The 19,634-nt window shown below is 40.8% G+C and overlaps 1 protein-coding gene across 8 annotated transcripts in view; it reads right to left on the bottom strand.

Annotated features, from left to right (window-relative positions):
- LOC122564345 (F-actin-uncapping protein LRRC16A-like) overlaps positions 1-19,634 on the bottom strand; it is a 460,598-nt gene that overhangs the window by 316,885 nt on the left and 124,079 nt on the right. For all 8 annotated transcript variants that reach the window (XM_043719093.1, XM_043719091.1, XM_043719092.1 and 5 more), the window contains exon 4: positions 1,544-1,603. In XM_043719093.1, the coding sequence (XP_043575028.1) occupies positions 1,544-1,603 (60 nt within the window). The remainder of the gene's footprint in view (positions 1-1,543; positions 1,604-19,634) is intronic.

Raw genomic sequence — 19,634 nt, 5'->3', positions numbered from 1 at the left:
TGAGCATAACTGACATTTCTTACACTTCCTACGGTTAAGAACATACAATAGATATTAGTGAAATAAATAAAACTAATGATGTATTTACACTGTCGGTACAAATTTAAATTGTACCATAAACATAAAAGTGTGCTTTAATAGAATGTTCACTTTGGGGATCTACATGCTATGGTTTGGTATGGTATGCCTGCTCCTGGATTAATATTCATTTCTTCCCATTAAAGATTAGAACATGTTATTTGCATAATTACTGCAGCATCATTATGTCATTTTATTTACAGCAGAGAGCCTCGGTCTTCTCCTGGAAACAGCATTTATTTTTATTGGTCCATCAGTCAAATATCTTTGGCAACTTTATGACAATTATAACTTGGAAGTCAATGAATGAATCATAAATGTTTTTTAAACCGCTATAAAGGAACAGATCATTCCATGTGAGGTACATCATCTGACCTGGATAACTATAGAACTACATTACTACTCTAGTATAGATACACCCTAATTTGCAATAATTTTACAAGCAAGCAGGAAAATACAGAAATACATACTGATGCTACTTATTTACTGAGTGAACGAGGACTGTAGTTCACATTTGACAAAAGGGATGTCACAACACTGATGGAGATATTCCTATATAAAGCAGCAAATACCCCAAATAAGTGGTTCCCATTTTTTGCCATAGGAATGCCCAAGGCAGTTACAGGTCATTCTGGTACAATGCATTTCGTTAACATGAATTGGCTAAGAGGCGATTGATGAATTGTGGATGCTGTTTGGATAAAACCAACTATATACTTAGCGGGTATAGCAACTTTCTATAATGATCTTATGCAGTGCAATTTTCTATAATGCGATTTTCCATAGCATGGGGTTTCACAGGAAGGCAACGTTATAGCAGAATGACCTGGATCTGTTTTTCACAAATGGAAAAAGAAGAGCAAGCAATGATATTCCTGGGCACTGTCTAGTATTCAATTTACAGTTCCATGAACTTAACCCACGTTGTAGGGCCATATTTACAGTTGAAAAATGTGGCACGACCCTCAATGACATGGAAAATGAAAGTGAAGAAATTAGGGGGAATACTAACAAAAATGGAAGCCAACAAGGAAATATAATTTTTGTTTTAAATTATATGAAAGAAAGGAAACAGAACAAAACTTTGGTTAGAAAATTGAAGCTAAGCTAGCAAGATAGAAGTTTGAAAAATATCAAGGTTCGACAAATGGTAGAAATCCAAACTCCATTATAAAAGCCAAAAATGTTATGATTAAGCAGCAACTGTGGATTCAAGCACTGCTGTCCTACAAATGGTAACAATAAATTATATATTGGCATTTCATTTGTCATCAAGAAACAACAAGTTTCACTTTGATTTGTTTATTTTCTGTTCCTCAATTCAACCAGTTTTTACCCAGTCGGAAATTGCTTGACCTCCATTTGTAATTCCAGTAAATACCTACAGGATTAACATCATTACAATTACAATGTCAAGATTGATTTCTCAGGATTACGGATAAGTGTTCAGGAGAACAAAACTCACCTGTCCAGGCTTACAGCAACTTATTCCTTGAATCTCCAGATAGTTGAAAGTGAGTTCCAACTGCAAAATAAACAGGGGGTACAAAAGGCAAGATTATTGCATTGTACATTACTAATTAAGGGCATATTGATCATTTAAAATTTTGTATGAGCAGATACATATCACAGAGTTCAAAAACTGTAATGTATTGCCACGCTTGCAGTTAACTCAAGCACAATTTACGTTGTCTGACTCTGTATATACAGTATCAATATTGAGTCCACAGATAAATACAGCAGGACAGACACTGTGCTGTTACCACAATATTTGCAAGTTTGCAGACAGCATTTCAGGCATCTGCATCCCAAACAATTTTAGTTCAGAGCTGTTGATTTTGAATCCAAATTACAGACGAGAGGTATCAGGAAGGGGGAAAGAGTTATTGGTAGACTTTGATGGAGTAGATAGCAATGTCCCCTTGGTGAAGTTGAATACAAGACTTGGTCAATAGTCAGGGAGAGATGATGTTACTGCAAGACAAGCAGGCCTGGGGATTTATGACATAGTGATGAAGGAGTGTCAATCCTCAACTTTGACAAAAAAAGTGTGAAGTAGGTAGGTGCCTGTGTGGATGGGTAAACTGACCATGGTGCAGAAAACCATTCAAGTAGGTGAAGGAAAAACAGTGACAGAGAACAGTAAAATTCAAGGGATAGATGTGTTCTCTGGAGCCATGAATCATGGTTAACAAGGGTTGTGTTGCCTGCTAAGTACAAAGATTAAAGACATCTCTTTGCCACTGGAAGGGAACTCTGAAGTGAAAGGGGGAGGATTTAATTGTCATGGTCCACATGGGAACCAATTACATGGGTAATACAACGCATCATTTCCTGCTGACAGCATTTGAGGAATTTGGGTCCAAATTAAAAAGCAAAACCTGAGAGATAATGTCGGGTTTGAAACCTCGATCACATTTCAATTGATGCGAAGTACAGCAAGAAAGAGAACTGACCACATGGCTCAAAGAGTGGTGTGGGAAGACAACTTCAGTTGTTACAGCACTAACACAAAAACATGTGAAAGAGGGCACTAATCCATTGGTATAGATTCTACTGAAGCCAATATGGGAGCAATAGGCAAGCAAACTGTACAACTAGGTCCCAGAATGGGGCTTTAAAGGGTGGCACGGTGACTCAGTGGTTAGCATTGCTGCCTCACAGTGCCAGGGACCCGGGTTAGATTCCAGTCTCAGGTGACTATTTGCACATTTTCCCCGTGTCTGTGTGGGTTTCCTCCGGGTGCTCCGGTTTCCTCCCACAATCCAAAGATGTGCAGGTCAGGTGAATTGGCCATACTAAATTGCCTGTAGTGTTCGGTAAGGGGTAAATGTAAATGTAGGGGTAGGGGTGTGGACTTGTTGGGCCGAAGGGCCTGTTTCCACACTGTAATGTAATGTAATGTAATCTAATCTAATGTGCAGATCAGGTGAATTGGCCATGCTAAATTGCCCATAGTATTAGGTGCATTAGTCAGAGGGAAATGGGTCTGGGTGGGTTACTCTTCAGAGGGTCAGTGTGGACTGGTTGGGCTAAAGGGCCTGTTTGCACACCGTAGGGAATCTAACCTGAAAGGTAAACCACAGCAGGTGGAGTTACGGACAGTCATGTGATGGAAAATTTACAATCTAAAGAGAAAAGCCAAGGTAATAAAGTAGTTTAATAATTTGGTAAAGGGAAGCAGAGAAAAACATGAATGAGCAGTGTTTAAAAGATATATCATTGAAAAAAAAAGTCCATGCAAAATTATCACAAAATAACAGAATAGTTAACATTCACTCGGGGGTCATTCTGCCCTTCTTGGCTGCTGGTTTTCCAAAGGTCACCAGTCACCTCGTACCACGTCTGGGCTATCTCCCCATAGCCCTACACATGCTTCCTTTTCACAAAATAATCCAATCGCTCTTGAAAGCCTTGTCTGAACCTCCTCTATCATACTGTGAGGAAGTGCACCCCAGATCCCAGTGCCTTGTTGTATGAAAACACTTTTCCACATCACCATCGCTCTTCCATCAGTTGCTCTGAAGCTGTGCCTGTTTATTCTTCATCCATCCACCAAGTGGGAACACTTCTTCCTCCTTATTTACCCCATCCAGACTCAGGATTTTGATATCTTTATTAAATCTCTCTTCAACCTTCTCTTCTCTATGAAAGCCTCTATAACCTATCTACTTCAATGACGCTCAGCATTCTTGGATAGTTCTCATGAATCTTCTCTCCTTCTTTAATGCCTTTTCGTCTGCTCTGAAATGTGATGCTTAGAACTGTACAGATGAGTCTGGACCTGTGTTTATATTGTCACTTTGCATTCTTTCTACCGAAGTGAATCCTTTGACACTGCTCTACGAGGTAAAAACAATGACTGCAGATGCTGGAAACCAGATTCTGGATTAGTGGAGCTGGAAGAGCACAGCAGTTCAGGCAGCATCCAAGGAGCTTCGAAATTGACGTTTCGGGCAAAAGCCTTTCATCAGGAATAAAGGCAGTGAGTATTACTTTAAAACATTTGGTGGCAGTATAACCACATCCCCTTCCTGTTAGACTGTAGTCAATTGCAGCACAGTCTTCCAGTGACCTTTAGCATGTAGAGCTGCATTTATCATTGATCACAAGAGTAGATTGAAGGTATTTAGTTGTGTTTTACTTTCCACTTATAATTTCTGGTGGCACGGGAGGGGAATGAATACAGTTGTTCACTTGGGAAATGTATCTGCCTCCATCTGGCTGCATAATACAGCCAGCTGTACAAAAACCTTGCAGGGTTGGTAACATGTTTTAGATCTTTAGACTACAAAGGAGACTGCTCACTTTCAAAATCTATTTAGTGTAAAAATCCTTTCAGATATTTTTGGCGCTGTTTTTGCAGATTTCTGCATCTTAAAAATGTTTAAATACTGTATAATATATTTTCCGTATGTGGTTCCACTTGTGGTTTTAGTTTATTTACAGTACGAAAATTAACTGAATTGAAAACTGAATCATAACTGATCATGCTACAAGTTTTGCATTCTTTTGCTCCTGTTATTCTTCCCAACAGCACCACGAAACACATTAAACTATGAGAGTTGGATGGTCTAAATTGAAGATTCTTAAGCATGGCCACTTAGCAAGAGGAATGATTTGAAAAGAATGAACAGTATACCCAAGTTATGCCTCCAACTGAAAATGTGATGCCTCACCTCTGCGTAAAGTTGTATGCAGAAAAGCATTGTAAACAAATGGAAGAGACAGCTTCTTCTAGTAATTCAATTTGTAATCAAGTTGTGAGGTAAATATAGGAGCAAATTACTGCAGATGCTGGAGTCTGTACTGAAAACAACAAATGCTGGAGATCTGATGAAGTGTCATCTGCTCTCAAAACGTTAGCTTGCTCTCTCTCAATGGGTGCTGCCTGACCTGCTGTGAGGTAAATATGTTCACCTACGGGAAGTTCTAGGCATATCTTGAGAGTTTTGGAAAATAATATAACTTTATGTGAACAACTATTGCGAACAAAGTATACTGGGTGGAATTTTAACCTGAATGAGCGCATGGACTTGGATGCGGATGCTGATTGAAAAGCTGTGAATGCATTGGGAAATTACAATAGCCCACCAACGAAGACTCATAAAATAGTTACGGGAGAGAAGGAAGCCATTTTTCTTGTTTTGTTCATGCTGGTTTTCTGCAAAAACATTTCAATTAATCCCATGTCCTCATTTTTTCTCCATAACACTGAAAATGTTTTATCTTTGGATAACTACACTGTTTTCTTTTGAAAGCCATGATTGAATCTCAATAGCATGCTGACTAAAAAATGTTGTTTCCTCATATCTTCTTTGGTTTCTTTGCCACTCATCTTATTTTGGTGTTCTTTAATTCTCAATCTTTTATCCAATAGAAACAATTTCTCCCTATCTACTCTGTTTAGCCACCTATGGATTTCAGGCACTGCTTCTTGCTTTAATCATAAGTCATTAGGCTACTTGCATCAGATCTCTTAAGAAAGGTGGGTTGGATAGTAACATATGCTAATAGCAAAATCAGACTGATATTTTAACTGATTTTTAAATTCAAAAGCACGTCATGAGTTTCTTAAATTCCCTGAAACTTCCCAGTGAAGGCAAGGTGAGAAAACAAGACCATATTAGGGGACTTCTAATGAGATGGCTGCATTAAAATATGGTTAGTAAGTTGGCGATTTTTGAGACGATTTGTAGCTCAGGTTGAGGTTCTGGTTGTAGATTTGATCACTGAGCTGCAAGGTTCATTTTCAGATGTTTTGTCACCCTACGAGGTAGCATCATCAGTGAGCCTTTGGATGAAGCCCTGCTGGCATGGCCCACTTTCTGTTTATGTGTTTAGGTTTCCTTGGGTTGGTGATGTCATTTCCTGTGGTGATGTCATTTCTTGTTCTTTTCTCGGGGGTGGTACATGAGATCCAAGTCAATGTGTTTGTTGATAGATCTCCTGTTGGAATGCCATGCTTCTAGGAGTTCTTGTGCATGTCTCTGTTTGGCTTGTCCTAGGATGGATGTACTGTCCCAGTTCAAGTGGTGTCCTTCCTCATCCATATATAAGGATACGAGTGCGTCATGTCCTTTTGTGGCTAGTTGATGTTCATTTCTCCTGGTGGCTAGTTTTCTGCCTGTTTGTCCAATGTAGTGTTTGTTACAGTTCTTGCAAGGTATTTTGCAAATGACATTAGTTTTGCTTGTTGTCTGTATAGGGTCTTTCAAGTTCATTAGCTGCTGTTTTAGTGTGTTGTAGTGATGCCATGAGGTCTGAGTAGTCTGGCAGTCATTTCTGAGATGTATTTGATGTAGTGGACAATGGCTAGGGTTTCTGGACATGTTTTGTCTGCTTGTTAGGTTTGTTGCTGAGAAATCAGTGGACTGTGTTCATTGGGTACCACCACACACTGCAGCACAGAGGACACACGCAGAGCAGAGGAAAATGACCTACACAGTGTATTCAAAAAGAATGGGTACCCAATGAACTCTTGGCATCATGGTAATGCACTAAAACAGCTGCTAATGAACTTGAAAGATCCTATACAGATAACAAACAAAACTAATGTCACTTACAAAATACCTTGCAAGAACTGTAACAAACACTATATTGGACAATAGGGCAGAAAACTAGCCACCAGGATACATGAACGTCAACTAGCTACAAAAATACATAACTCACTCTCACTAGTATCCTTACATATAGATGGCGAAGGACACTACTTTGACTGGGACAACACATCCATCCTAGGACAAGCCAAACAGAGACACCCACGAGAATTCCTAGAAGCATGGTATTCCAACCAGAACTCTGTCAACAAACACCTTGACTTGGATCCCATTTACTACCTCCTGAGAAAAAAAAGGAAATTATGTCAGCATAAGAAATGACATCACCAACTCAAGGAAACCTAAACACATAACAGAAAGTGGGCCATGCCAGCAGGGCTTCATCCAAAGGCTCACTGATTATGTTACCGAGTATGTTGATGAAGCGTCTGTAAATGGACCTTCCAGCACAGCGAGCAAATCTACATCCAAGGTTAGTAAGTTTGTAAATGACACCAAAATTGGTGGTATCGTGGACAGTGAAGAAGGTTATCTAAGATTACAAAGTGAACCTGATTAATTGGGCCAATTGTAGTTGGTGCAATTTAGTTTGAATAAATGTGAGGTAACATTTTGGTAAGACGAACAAGAGCAGAACCTATACAGCTCTCCACGCTTCAGGCTCACTGCCTTTATTCCTGATGAAGGGCTTTTGCCCGAAACGTCGATTTCGAAGCTCCTTGGATGCTGCCTGAACTGCTGTGCTCTTCCAGCACCACTGATCCTGACACTGCTCTACCACTTGTCCACTCAGTCCATCAACCTGTCAATGTTGTTTTGAAGTTGATGTTATTCCCGCTGTTCAAGATGCTGTTTTCCAAAGATTAAAAGAACCAAGTCGGCATATATTTTATGTCAAGGGGCAAGGATCCTAACAATAAACACTTGGGAACCCCACTACAAACCTTCCTCCGGTCTGCAAACATCCATGACCCATCATTCGGTTTCCTTTTAGTCAATTTCACATCACTACTGTCCCATTTATTCCATGAAATAGGAAGTTGTTCTGTTGTGTGGCACATTACATAATGCCTTTTGAAAGCCCAGGTATATCACAACAGCAGTACCCTCATCAGCTCTCTTTTTTTAACTCATTAAAAAATAATCTGAGTTAATTACTTTTACTATGTCAGCTTTCCTGAATTAACCCAGAAACCCAAATGATTTTTTTCCTCAACTCATCTTTTATCAAACTTGTCCCACCACTGAAGCTAGACTAACTGGCCTGTAATGTTGCAATAATCTTTATTTCCTGTTTTGAACAGGAGTATAACATTTGCAATTCTTCACTCCTTCAGAACCGCCAGAGCCTAAAGATGACTGAAAAGTGATGGCCAGGGTCTTTACAATTCCATTCTCATTTTGCTCAGTCAACTTGGGTGCATTTCATTGGGTCCTGATCTAGAAGACTGGAGGTTGGTAACGTGTGCCACTATTTAAGAAGGGTGGTAAGGACAAGCCAGGGAACTATCAACCAGTGAGCCAGATGTTGGTAGTGGGCAAGTTGTTGGAGGGAGTCCTGAGGGATAGGATATACATATGTTTGAAAAGGCAAGGACTGATTAGGGATAGTCAACATGGCTTTGTGCGTGGGAAATCATGTCTCACAAACTTGATTGAGTTTTTTGAAGAAGTAACAAAGACGATTGATGAGGCCAGAGCGGTAGATGTGATCTATATGGACTTCAGTAAGGCGTTCGACAAGGTTCCCCATGGGAGACCGATTAGCAAGGTTAGATCTCAGAGAGTACAGAGAGAACTAGCCATTTGGATACAGAACTGGCTCAAAGGTAGAAGACAGAGGGTGGTGGTGGAGGGTTGTTTTTCAGACTGGAGGCCTGTGACCAGTGGAGTGCCACAAGGATCAGTGCTGGGTCCTCTACTTTTTTCATTTATGTAAATTATTTGGATGTGAGCATAAGACATACAGTTCATAAGTTTGCAGATGGCACCAAAATTGGAGGTTAGTGAACAGCGAAGAGGGTTACCTCAGATTACAACAGGAGCTTGACCAGATGGGCCAATGGGCTGAGAAGCGGCAGATGGAGTTTAATTCAGATAAATGCGAGGTGCTGCATTTTGGGAAAGCAAATCTTAGCAGCACTTATACACTTAATGGTAAGGTCCGAGGGAGTGTTGCTGAACAAAGAGACCTTGGAGTGCAGGTTCATAGCTCCTTGAAAGTGGAGTCACAGGTAGATAGGATAGTGAAGAAAGCATTTGGTATGTTTTCTTTGATTGGTCAGAGTATTGAGTACAGGAGTTGGGAGGTCATGTTGCGGCTGTATAGGACATTGATTAGGCCACTGTTGGAATATTGTGTGCAATTCTGGTCTCCTTCCTATCAGAAAGATGTTGTGAAACCTGAATGGGTTCAGAAAAGATTTACAAAGATGTTACCAGCATTAGAGAATTTGTGCTATAGGGGGAGGTTGAATAGGCAGGGGCTGTTTTCCCTGGAGCGTTGGAGGCTGAGGGGTGACCATATAGAGGTTTACAAAATTCTGAGGGGCATGGATAGGGTAAGTAGGCAAAGTCTTTTCCCTATGGTCGAGGAGTCCAGAACTAGAGGGCATAGGTTTAGGGTGAGAGGGGAAAGATAAGGGGCTACGTTTTCACGCAGAGGGTGGTACGTGTATGGAATGAGCTGCCAGAGGATGTGCTGGAGGCTGGTACAATTGCAACATTTAAAAGGCATTTGGATGGGTACATGAATGGGAAGGGTTTGGAGGGATATGGGCTGGCAGGTGGGGCTAGATTGGGTCGGGATATCTGGTTGGCATGGACGGGTTGGACTGAAAGGTCTGTTTCCATGCTGTACATCTGTATGACTCTATGATGCCTTAGCAGCTTTAAGTATACGCAGCCTATCTAATATCTCTTCAATTTTAGTTCCTCAGGTGAATGAATTACTGACTCTTTTTTCAGGACCTGCAAAGTATTGTCATTCTTAGTAAAGATGAATGCAAAATATTTATTTAATACCTCAGCTACACCCAAATCCTCTATGTAAATCCCCTTTTTGGTTCCTATACTCCTCCTTTTATGATTTATATGCCTCGAGATGACATTAAAACTTTCTTTTTTGTTGGTAGCTAGTCTTTTATCATACCCCTGTTGCTTTTCTGTCTTGCTTTTTCAATGTTGCTTTGAACCTTTTATATTCAACCAGTATCCTCTTGACACCTATCAGCAGCACACTTTTTCTTCTTAAGCTTTATCTTTTTCACATTCTAGACAGCTGTAGATTTGTTTGCCTACCTTTTCCCTTTGTGGGTTTATTCCTTGATTATGCTCAAGTGCTCTCATTTTCAAGGCAGACAATTGATGGTTGGCAGAAAAAAACTGAAACTTTGGATTTCAATTCATGGAATCAAATCCATTCATACCCCAGTAAAGCCAGCTTACCCTGGATAACTAATCTTGGCCTGGATTGCACCTTGTTCTTTTCCACAGTCTCCTAAATGTCAAACTAAATATAGTGAAAATGAAAAACTAAAGGCTTTTTGTTTAAATGTGCAAAGCATGGTTCATTACCATAAATTGTTATAGCAGAACACTAACATTACAAAGGTCTCAGGTTCAAACTGGATACGGATCTGCATTAGCATTAGCAATCTATTGTCAACTAACACTGCTTGGATTCAAGATGCGTTCAAGGTCGAGGTGTAGAAAAAAAGCCAAAGCCAATGATTCAATGCAGCACTGAAGGACTGCTGTGTTTTCCGATGAGACAATAAATCGAAGCTTCAAATCTTTACTCAGGTGGATCTAGAGATCACATGGTGCTGCTTTGACAAAAAGCTAGAACATATCCCAAGTATATTCATTATTCAGATAACATCACAAAAACACTGATTACATTACTATCACTGATAGTAAATTCTCAGTATGTGCACATAGTTAAAAATCACAACACCAGGTTATAATTCAACAGGTTTATTTGGAAGCACAATCTGTTGTGGTTCTGTTCGCTGAGCTGGGAATTTGTGTTGCAGACGTTTTGTCCCCTGTCTAAGTGACATCCTCAGTGCTTGGGAGCCTCCTGTGAAGCGCTTCTGTGATGTTTCCTCCGGCATTTATAGTGGGTTGTCTCTGCCGCTTCCGGTTGTCAGTTCCAGCTGTCCGTTGCAGTGGTCAGTATGTTGGGTCCAGGTCGATGTGCTTATTGATTGAATCTGTGGATGGAGTGCCATGCTAGGAATTCCCTGGCTGTTCTCTGTTTGGCTTGTCCTATAATAGTAGTGTTGTCCCAGTCGAACTCATGTTGCTTGTCATCTGCGTGTGTGGCTACTCAAGGACAGCTGACCGTGTCGTTTCACGGCTAGTTGATGTTCATGGATGCGGATCGTTAGCTGTCTTCCTGTTTGTCCTATGTAGTGTTTTGTGCAATCCTTGCATGGGATTTTGTACACTACATTGGTTTTGCTCATGCTGGGTATCGGGTCCTTTGTCCTGATGAGTTGACTGAGAGTGGCTGTTGGTTTGTGTGTTGTTATGAGTCCTAGTGGTCGTAGTAGTCTGGCTGTCAGTTCAGAAATGTTTTTGATGTATGGAAATGTGGCTAGTCCTTTGGGTTGTGGCATGTCCTCATTCCGTTGTCTTTCCCTTAGGCATCTGTTGATGAAATTACACAGGTATCCATTTTTGGTGAATACATTGTCGAGGTATTCTTCTTCCTCTTTTTGCAGTTCTGGTGTGCTGCAGTGTGTTGTGGCCCTTTTGAATAGTGTCTTGATGCAACTTCTTTTGTGTGTGTTGGGGTGGTTGCTTTCATAGTTCAGGACTTGGTCTGTGTGTGTGTGGCTTTCCTGTATACCTTTGTGGTGAATTCTCCGTTAGGTGTTCTCTGTACCATCACGTCTAGGAATGGGAGTTGGTTATCCTTTTCTTCTTCTCTCGTGAATCGGATTCCTGTGAGTGTGGCGTTGATACTAGCCACGAAACGACACGACCAGCTATCCTTAGTAGCCACACACGCAGATGACAAGCAACATGAATTCGACTGGGACAACACTACTATTATAGGACAAGCCAAACAGAGAACAGCCAGGGAATTCCTAGAGGCATGGCACTCATCCATAGATTTCTATCAACAAGCACATCGACCTGGACCCAATATACCAGCCACTGCAACACAAATTCTCAGCTCGGCAAACAGAACCACAACAACGAGCACCTAAGCTACAAATCTTCTCACAACCTTTGGAAGCACTAGCTTTCGGAGTGCTGCTCCTTCATCAGTTGGTTGTGGAAAATAACTACAATCACCTGATGCAGGAGCAGTGCTCCAAAAGCTAGTGCTTCCAAATAAACCTGTTGGACTCTATGCTGGTGTTGTGTGAATTTTAACTTTGTCCAACCAAGTCCAACACTAGCATCTCCAAATCATGACTATGTGCATGTGTTTTACTCCAATTCTTACATTACAACAAATGATTAGACTTCAGAAGTGTGTAACTACTTATAAAGCGTTTGGAGGTGTTGTGTGCTTTCGCAAAGAATGTCTGACCTTCTTCCTGTTCATAAACCATCCGAACCATCTTTGCAATAGCAATAATCGCTTTAGATCTAACTGCCAGTACAAAGACATGGCCATAAGGTGAATAAAATTTTAAAATAAACAAGTTTCAAAAAGACTAACCAAATGGAAAAGGAACTGTGCTGTCATAATAAAGGATGACTTAGAAACATTAATAAGAACTAAGTTTGACTCAGAAGACAAATCAATATGGACGGAGACTGAGAATAACAAGGGTCAGAGAATGCTGGTGGAATTAATTTGTCGGCCCCTGACAGGAGCTATGCCACTGGACAAAGCATGTTGTATGTGGGTTTGAAACAGCAACTATTTGATTGAATAATAAGCAGATGGCATGAGAACTTGTTAGTAACAGATGCAAGGCTAGGTCTTCCCAACAGTCTTTGTAGCAATGTAGAGATCCATTTTGGGAACCTGTAAATAGTTGGAGAGATGCAACAGACAACACGTTATTGACGCTGCAAGAAACTCTTCTTGTTAAGCTGGAAGGTGGCTTCCCCTGCACACAAAAACCCCGATGGAACCCACATACACACAACATTGGGATGGCAGCACATACAACAAGCATTAACTATTATAATGATTGTTGGGGACTGTAATCTTCATGCACTTTGGCCAGATCAAATTGCCAAAGATAGCCTGGAAGATAAGTTTGTAGAACACAATTTAACAAACTTAAATGTACCTTTCAGATAAGCGTATGCTGCAGAAGGAGCAAACAAAGAACTCTTTCCTCTTCCTCCATTTCTCTTAATTCTCTTTTGGCTGTGATATTGGTGCTCCCTTATAGCAACACAGGTTGTTATACTGCTAATGTGACTTTTCCTTTCTGTCTTATTTTTAAGGAAGCAATTCTTTGTACTCAAAGTTGATTTCCGCAAGACAAATTGTATTTACTATAGATTAACATTGTGAAAAATAATAGAGTTTTTATAATTTTACAGATGTGAAGTTTAGAGGATTATGTTTTAGGACTGTATCTAAAAATTTAAGATAAAGCTAAGGAAGTCAAATAAATTATACTGAAGTCTACTTAAAAGCAAGTCTGGATGTCTTGGTTGGTTTATTGAAATCAAGGAAGGCTTCAATTGTTTTACTGGGACAAAAGTAGCAGCTTACAAGCTTTAAATCATCAAAGTCCCACAAAAAGAAAGTTGAAAATGTCATGTTATACACAGGTATATTTTGAAATTTTTAAATTCATTTAGGTCCAAGGTGAAAGACAATTGAGGTCTTAAGGATTCATTAGTATTTCTATACAGATATCCCATTGCCATGGGAAGGAAACAAAAGGTGCCATTGTAAAGATAAGTTTACAGGATATACATCGACTGTTTTGAATCTCTCAGATGCTGCAAAATGGAAGCACACACTGATTGAAAAGACCAGGTTCATGAAGAGTGAAAACAAGGCTGGATTGGTCACACAGCTTGGGTCAGAAAAAATACTTCTCCAAGAAAGTAAAATCTCGTGTTGAAAGACAACTCTAAGATTGGAAGTTTCCAGGGTGAGAAAAGAAGAATAAACTCTCAGTGACTAAGAATCAATTGGGATTTAATGTGGGGAGAACGTAATGTCCATGTAAAGGACACTGTAACCTATAGATGTGCTGTGTGTTTACATGTGAGAAGGTGGGGTAATTTCCAATCTGTTTCTCAAAGTATCACCTCCAATAATAGTGTTTTGTCAATCATGCTTTTAGTTTATTACAGTAACTGTCATTCTTTTAGCTACACAAAAAAAAATCAACTTCGAGGTAATCAGTCACAACAACAAGCAGATCAAAAAAAGAGAAAAGCCAAAGTAAACATTGGTCTCTTGGTGGCAGAGACAGAAATTATCATGGGAAATGAGGAAATGGCAAAGATGTTTAACAAATGTTTTGTGTCTGTCTTCATGTAGACAATACAAATAAAGTAACAGGAAGAGATATACAATGGCAAATTAGTAGTGGAACAGATAATTAATAGCAGCAAAAATGAAAAACTGGAGAAATTTAAGGGGCTATAAGTTGACAAATCCAGAGGACATGATAGACGACTTTTTTAAAAAAATTAGAATTAGATTACTTAGTGTGGAAACAGGCCCTTTGGCCCAACAAGTCCACACCGACCCGCCAAAGCGCAACCCACCAAGACTCATTCCCCTACATTAACCCCTTCACCTAACACCACAGGCAATTTAGCATGGCCAATTCCCCTAACCTGCACATTTTTGGACTGTGGGAGGAAACCCATGTAGACATTGGGAGAATGTGCAAACTCCACACAGTCAGTCGCCTGAAGCGGGAATTGAACCCAGGTCTCTGGCGCTGTGAGGCAGCAGTGCTAACCACTGTGGCACCATGCCATCCTAGGGATTTAAAACAAAAGGTAGCTTGAGAGAGCTGACAGATATTCTGGCTCTGATTTTCCTAAATTCCATAGACTCTACAACATTCCTAGCACTATGGCCTGACATTATGAGGAAAGTTATAGAATCTATTATTAAGCAATTTTTAGGTACACTCAGAAAATAATGACATAAGCAGACACACTTAACATGGTTTCATGCATGAGTAATCAAGGTTGGCAAATTTGTTAGTGTTATTGTAAGTAGGATAGATAAAGGGGAACCAGTAAGCATTGTATACTTGAGCTTGCAGATTAATACACAAGCGAACGGCTTGTGAAGTTGGGGGTAATATCAGCATGCATGCATAATTGATTAAAGACAAAAAGCTAAGGATTAAGACAGATCTGGCATTTTCAAGCTCACAGGCAGTAATTCGTGGAATATGGCAAGGATCAACACTGGGACGTTAACTACTTCCAATATACCTCATTGAGTTAGACTATGAGACCATGAATAATATATCAAAGTTGGTTGTAGCTATTAAGCTACATATAATTGTAAGCTGGAAGGTGGATACTAACAGGTTGCAAATCAATTGACCTAAATTTAGCATGTGGCAACAAGGTGGCTCAGAGTATAGGTCAGGATATGTGAAGTTATTAATTTTGATTTCCAAAGTAGAAACATAAGCAATGAGCTTCTAAATGTTGAGAAATTTGAGCAGACTTATACAAGATACAGACAAAGTTAGATGTAGACACGACTAACAATTAGGAAGACAAATAACATATTGGCACATAAAAGAGTCTTTGAGTTTTACAGCACGGAATCAGACCTTTTGGTCGAACTCATCCAAGCTGACCAGATGTCCTAAATTAATCTAGTCCCCTGTGCCAGCACCCAGCCCATGTCCCTCTAAACCCTTTCTATTCATGCACTCATCCAGATGCCGTTTAAATGTTGTAATTATACCAGCCACCACCACATTCTTAGGCAGCTCAAGCCATACACAGCCTCTGCATGAAAAAGCTGCCCCTTTTGAACCTTTCCCCTCTCACCAATGCCCTCTAGTTCTGGACTTCCCCACCCTGGGAAAAGACCTTGGTTATTCACCCTATCCATGCCCCTCATGATTTCACAAGCCTCTATAAAGGTCACCCCTCAGCCTCCACACCAGGAAAAGTAGCCCCACAACCTATTTAGCTTCTCGCTCGAGCTCAAACTCTTCAATCCTGGCCACATCTTTTAAATCTTTTGAAAAATTGTTGCGGTTCATCCACATGATCATTATATGTTTGCTGGTGCCTATTTACCGTCATCCCTTTCAAGTTACACACAAATTTAATCATAGTTAGCTTGTGACTCACACCATCATAGTTTCCTTTTAGATTCAGGTGCCTAGTCTCAAATCAATTACATCTCTCATCATCTTGAAGAGGAACCTTGTACTCTGGTAACTCTTTCCCAAGAAGCCTCACACACTATGATTGCCAATTATTTACTTTGCATTCCACATTACTCAACCTAGGAGGCCTATTCTCTATTTGGTTCAACATACTGATCCTGAAAACCATTGAGTATAAATCCCAGGAAGTGCACCTCTACAGTATGGTTACTGATTTCATTTGCCCAATCTATATGCAGATTAAAGTTACCATATTTACAGGTGTAACTTTAATGCTTGCATGTCAATTGCCTGTTTAATGTATTTCCCAACATTACAGTTTGTGTGTCGATATACAACACCCACCACCTTCTTCTGCCCTTTGATGTTTGAGCTCTTCACATTTCATTTCGAAAGCCAACAATCCTTCCTTACAATTGCATTAATTTTCTCTATAACCAGCAATGCAGCTTCACCTTTCCCTTGCCATTCCTAAAAATAGAATCCTCCAGATATTCAGTTCCCATTCCTAATCACCTTGGAGCCATGACTTTCTAATCCCATTAGAATCAATGGTATTAATATCATACCATTTATACGTATTTGCTCAACTAATTCATTCACTGAAGGCCAGTTAGCTCAGAGTCTGTTACTGGGAAAATGTTAGATTATTATAAAGAATAGCATAGCATTTAGATGTACATAATCTAATCAAGCAGAATTAGCAAAGCTTCACAAAGAGGAAATCACACCTGGTAAATTTCTGGAATTTTTCGAAGAGTAACTGGGCAGCACAGTGGCTAGCACTGCTGCCTCACAGTGCCAGGGACCTGGGTTTGATTCCAGCCTCGGGTCACTATGTGGAGTTTGTATATCCTCCCCATGTCTGCGTGGGTTTCCTCTGGATGCTCTGGTTTCCTCCGGATGCTCTGGTTTCCTTCCACAGTCCAAAGATGTGCAGGTTAGGTGAACTGGCCATGCTATACAGCCACAATATGACATCCCAACTCCTATACTGAGCAATAAAGACAAGTGTGCCAAATGCCTTCTTCACTACCCTGTCTACCTGTGACTCCACCTTCAAGATACTATGAATCTGCACCCCAGGATGTCTTTGTTCAGAAACACTTCCCAAGACCTAACCATTAAGTGTAAAAGTCCAGCTCTGATTTACCTTACCAAAATACAACACCTCATTTATCTAAAGTAAACTCCATCTGCCACTCCTTGGCCCATCAGCTCATTTGCTTACTGTAAGGTATTGGGAGAATAAAAGTCATCTACGAAGAAACTTTGCTCACATATTGCCTCAGTGCATCTACAAATAACAAAGAGACCCTCAAACTCAAAGAATAGCAATAACAAGCATTTTTGCACCAAGTTTCCAAAAGTGAGAGTTAAGACTAGTCAGATTAATTAATCTCTTTTAGTTTTAACAAAGGTGTCACAAATGCATCAAAGGAATGCCTACAGGTCATGAAGATAAAGAAGTGGGTTGAGGAAATAGGTTTAAACAGGATAGAAATGCACAAGATGCATTAATGTTTCTATTTTCGCTGACATCCCTATACCATCATCATTACAACAATAACAGCTGGCAGGCAACCAATTCACATGGTTCACCCAAAGCAGCTCAAGTTCCATTTCACAAGTTCATGAACCTTGAAAGAAAAAGGTCATCACACCCAGGTTTGCGCACAAGTATGTTACTTTTCAATTCATCACAAGTGCTGCAATAGCCTTCCAAACTGGAATTACATTTATTCCTGACATTTAAGGAATATTCTTTTGTAATATTTGCTTAAAAAGTGTGTCCTCTTCTTTCTCATCATTATTGTGGTGCCAATGGGTAGCGTTGAGAGGGGTCAACAGATAATTTGAATCCGTATTTCCATAATATTTCATATATTTTGTGCTTGAAAGAAACTATGATCTTAAAGACTGGTAGGCAGATCTAATTCAGGAGAAAGTGAGGACTGCAGATGCTGGAGATTAGAGCTGAAAATGTGTCGCTGGAAAAGCGCAGCAGGTCAGGCAGCACCCAAGGAGCAGGAGAATCGAGGTTTCGGGCATGTGCCCTTCTTCAGGAATGAGGAAAGTGTGCCAAGCAGGCTAAGATAAAAGGTAGGGAGGAGGGACATGGGGGAGGGGCTTTGGAAATGCGATACGTGGAAGGAGGTTAAGGTGAAGGTGACAATTCCTTCGTCTCCGCCGCATCTGCTCGCAGGAGGGCCAGTTGCAATACCGAACAACCCAGATGGCCTCCTTCTTCAAAGACCACAATTTCCCCCCAGACGTGATCGACGATGCTCTCCAGCGCATCTCCTCCACTTCCCGCTCCTCCGCCCTTGAGCCCCGCCCCTCCAATCGCCACCAGGACAGAACCCCACTGGTCCTCACCTACCACCCCACTAATCTCCATGTACAGCGCACCATCCGCCGTCACTTCCGCCACCTCCAAACAGACCCCAGCACCAAGAATATATTTCCCTCCCCTCCCCTATCAGCTGTCCGTAGAGACCACTCCCTCCGCGACCCCCTTGTCAGATCCACACCCCCCACCGACCCAACCACCACTCCCGGCACCTTCCCTTGCAACCGCAGGAGGTGCAACACTTGCGCCCACACCTCCCCCCTCACTTCTCTCCAAGGCCCCAAGGGAAACTTCCATATCCGCCACAGATTCACCTGCACCTCCACCCACATCATCTACTGCATCCGCTGCAGCCGGTGTGGCCTCCTCTATATTGGGGAGACAGGCCGCCTACTTGCGGAGCGATTCAGAGAGCACCTCTGGGCCACCCGGACGAACCAACCCAACCAACCTGTGGCACAGCATTTCAACTCCCCCTAGACACGGGGAGAACGTGCAAACTCCACACAGTCAGTCGCCTGAGTTGGGAATTGAACCCGGGTCTCTGGCGCTGCGAGGCAGCAGTGCTAACCACTGTGCCACCGTGCCGCCCACAACTTCCACCTATCGCATTTCCAACGCCCTTCCCCCAAGTCCCACCTTCCTACCTTTTATCTTAGCCTGCTTGGCACACCTTCCTCATTCCTGAAGAAGGGCTCATGCCTGAAATGTCGATTCTCCTGCTTCTTGGATGCTGCCTGACCTGCTGCGCTTTTCCAGCAACACATTTTCAGATCTAATTCAGGAAACCACTTCCTACACAGAACAATTTCTGGAAATATTAGAATACAATGATGCTTATAATTTCCTTTTGGACCAATACAGGAAAACACTAATGCTAAAATTCACTTCCTTCAAATCACAAGTTATTTCATTCTTTTTGAAAGTTTAGATATCTAGAGTAAATTGTAAGATTAAATACAATTGTGTGTTGGATTTATATTCTGTTCAGAGATTGTGGAATTGCTTCCTTTTTAGGCATGACCTGCATTTTAAAGCAAACTTGTAGCTCTCTCATTTGCTGCTAAGTGTTATTCACACACCTTAAATAATGATAAATTTAATTTTGCTACTGTCTTCAATAATTTAAAAATTATCATAATAGGCTTTCAAATATATTTCAAGAAACAAAATGTATACTAATAATCTTCATACCTTGGATTATTCCCATCATAAAAACAAAGACTGAAAGGAATTGGAGGCCTTTGAAATTATGAAACATGCCTGGTTAAAGGTAAATGACGGTTACAACTAGTTGGGGAATTGCTAACATGGTGGTAGTGG

The sequence above is a fragment of the Chiloscyllium plagiosum genome, chromosome 29, assembly GCF_004010195.1.
Source record: "Chiloscyllium plagiosum isolate BGI_BamShark_2017 chromosome 29, ASM401019v2, whole genome shotgun sequence".
NCBI lineage: Eukaryota > Metazoa > Chordata > Chondrichthyes > Orectolobiformes > Hemiscylliidae > Chiloscyllium > Chiloscyllium plagiosum.
Note: the sequence above shows the minus strand (reverse complement) of the source record. Positions and strands in the feature narration are given on the sequence as shown.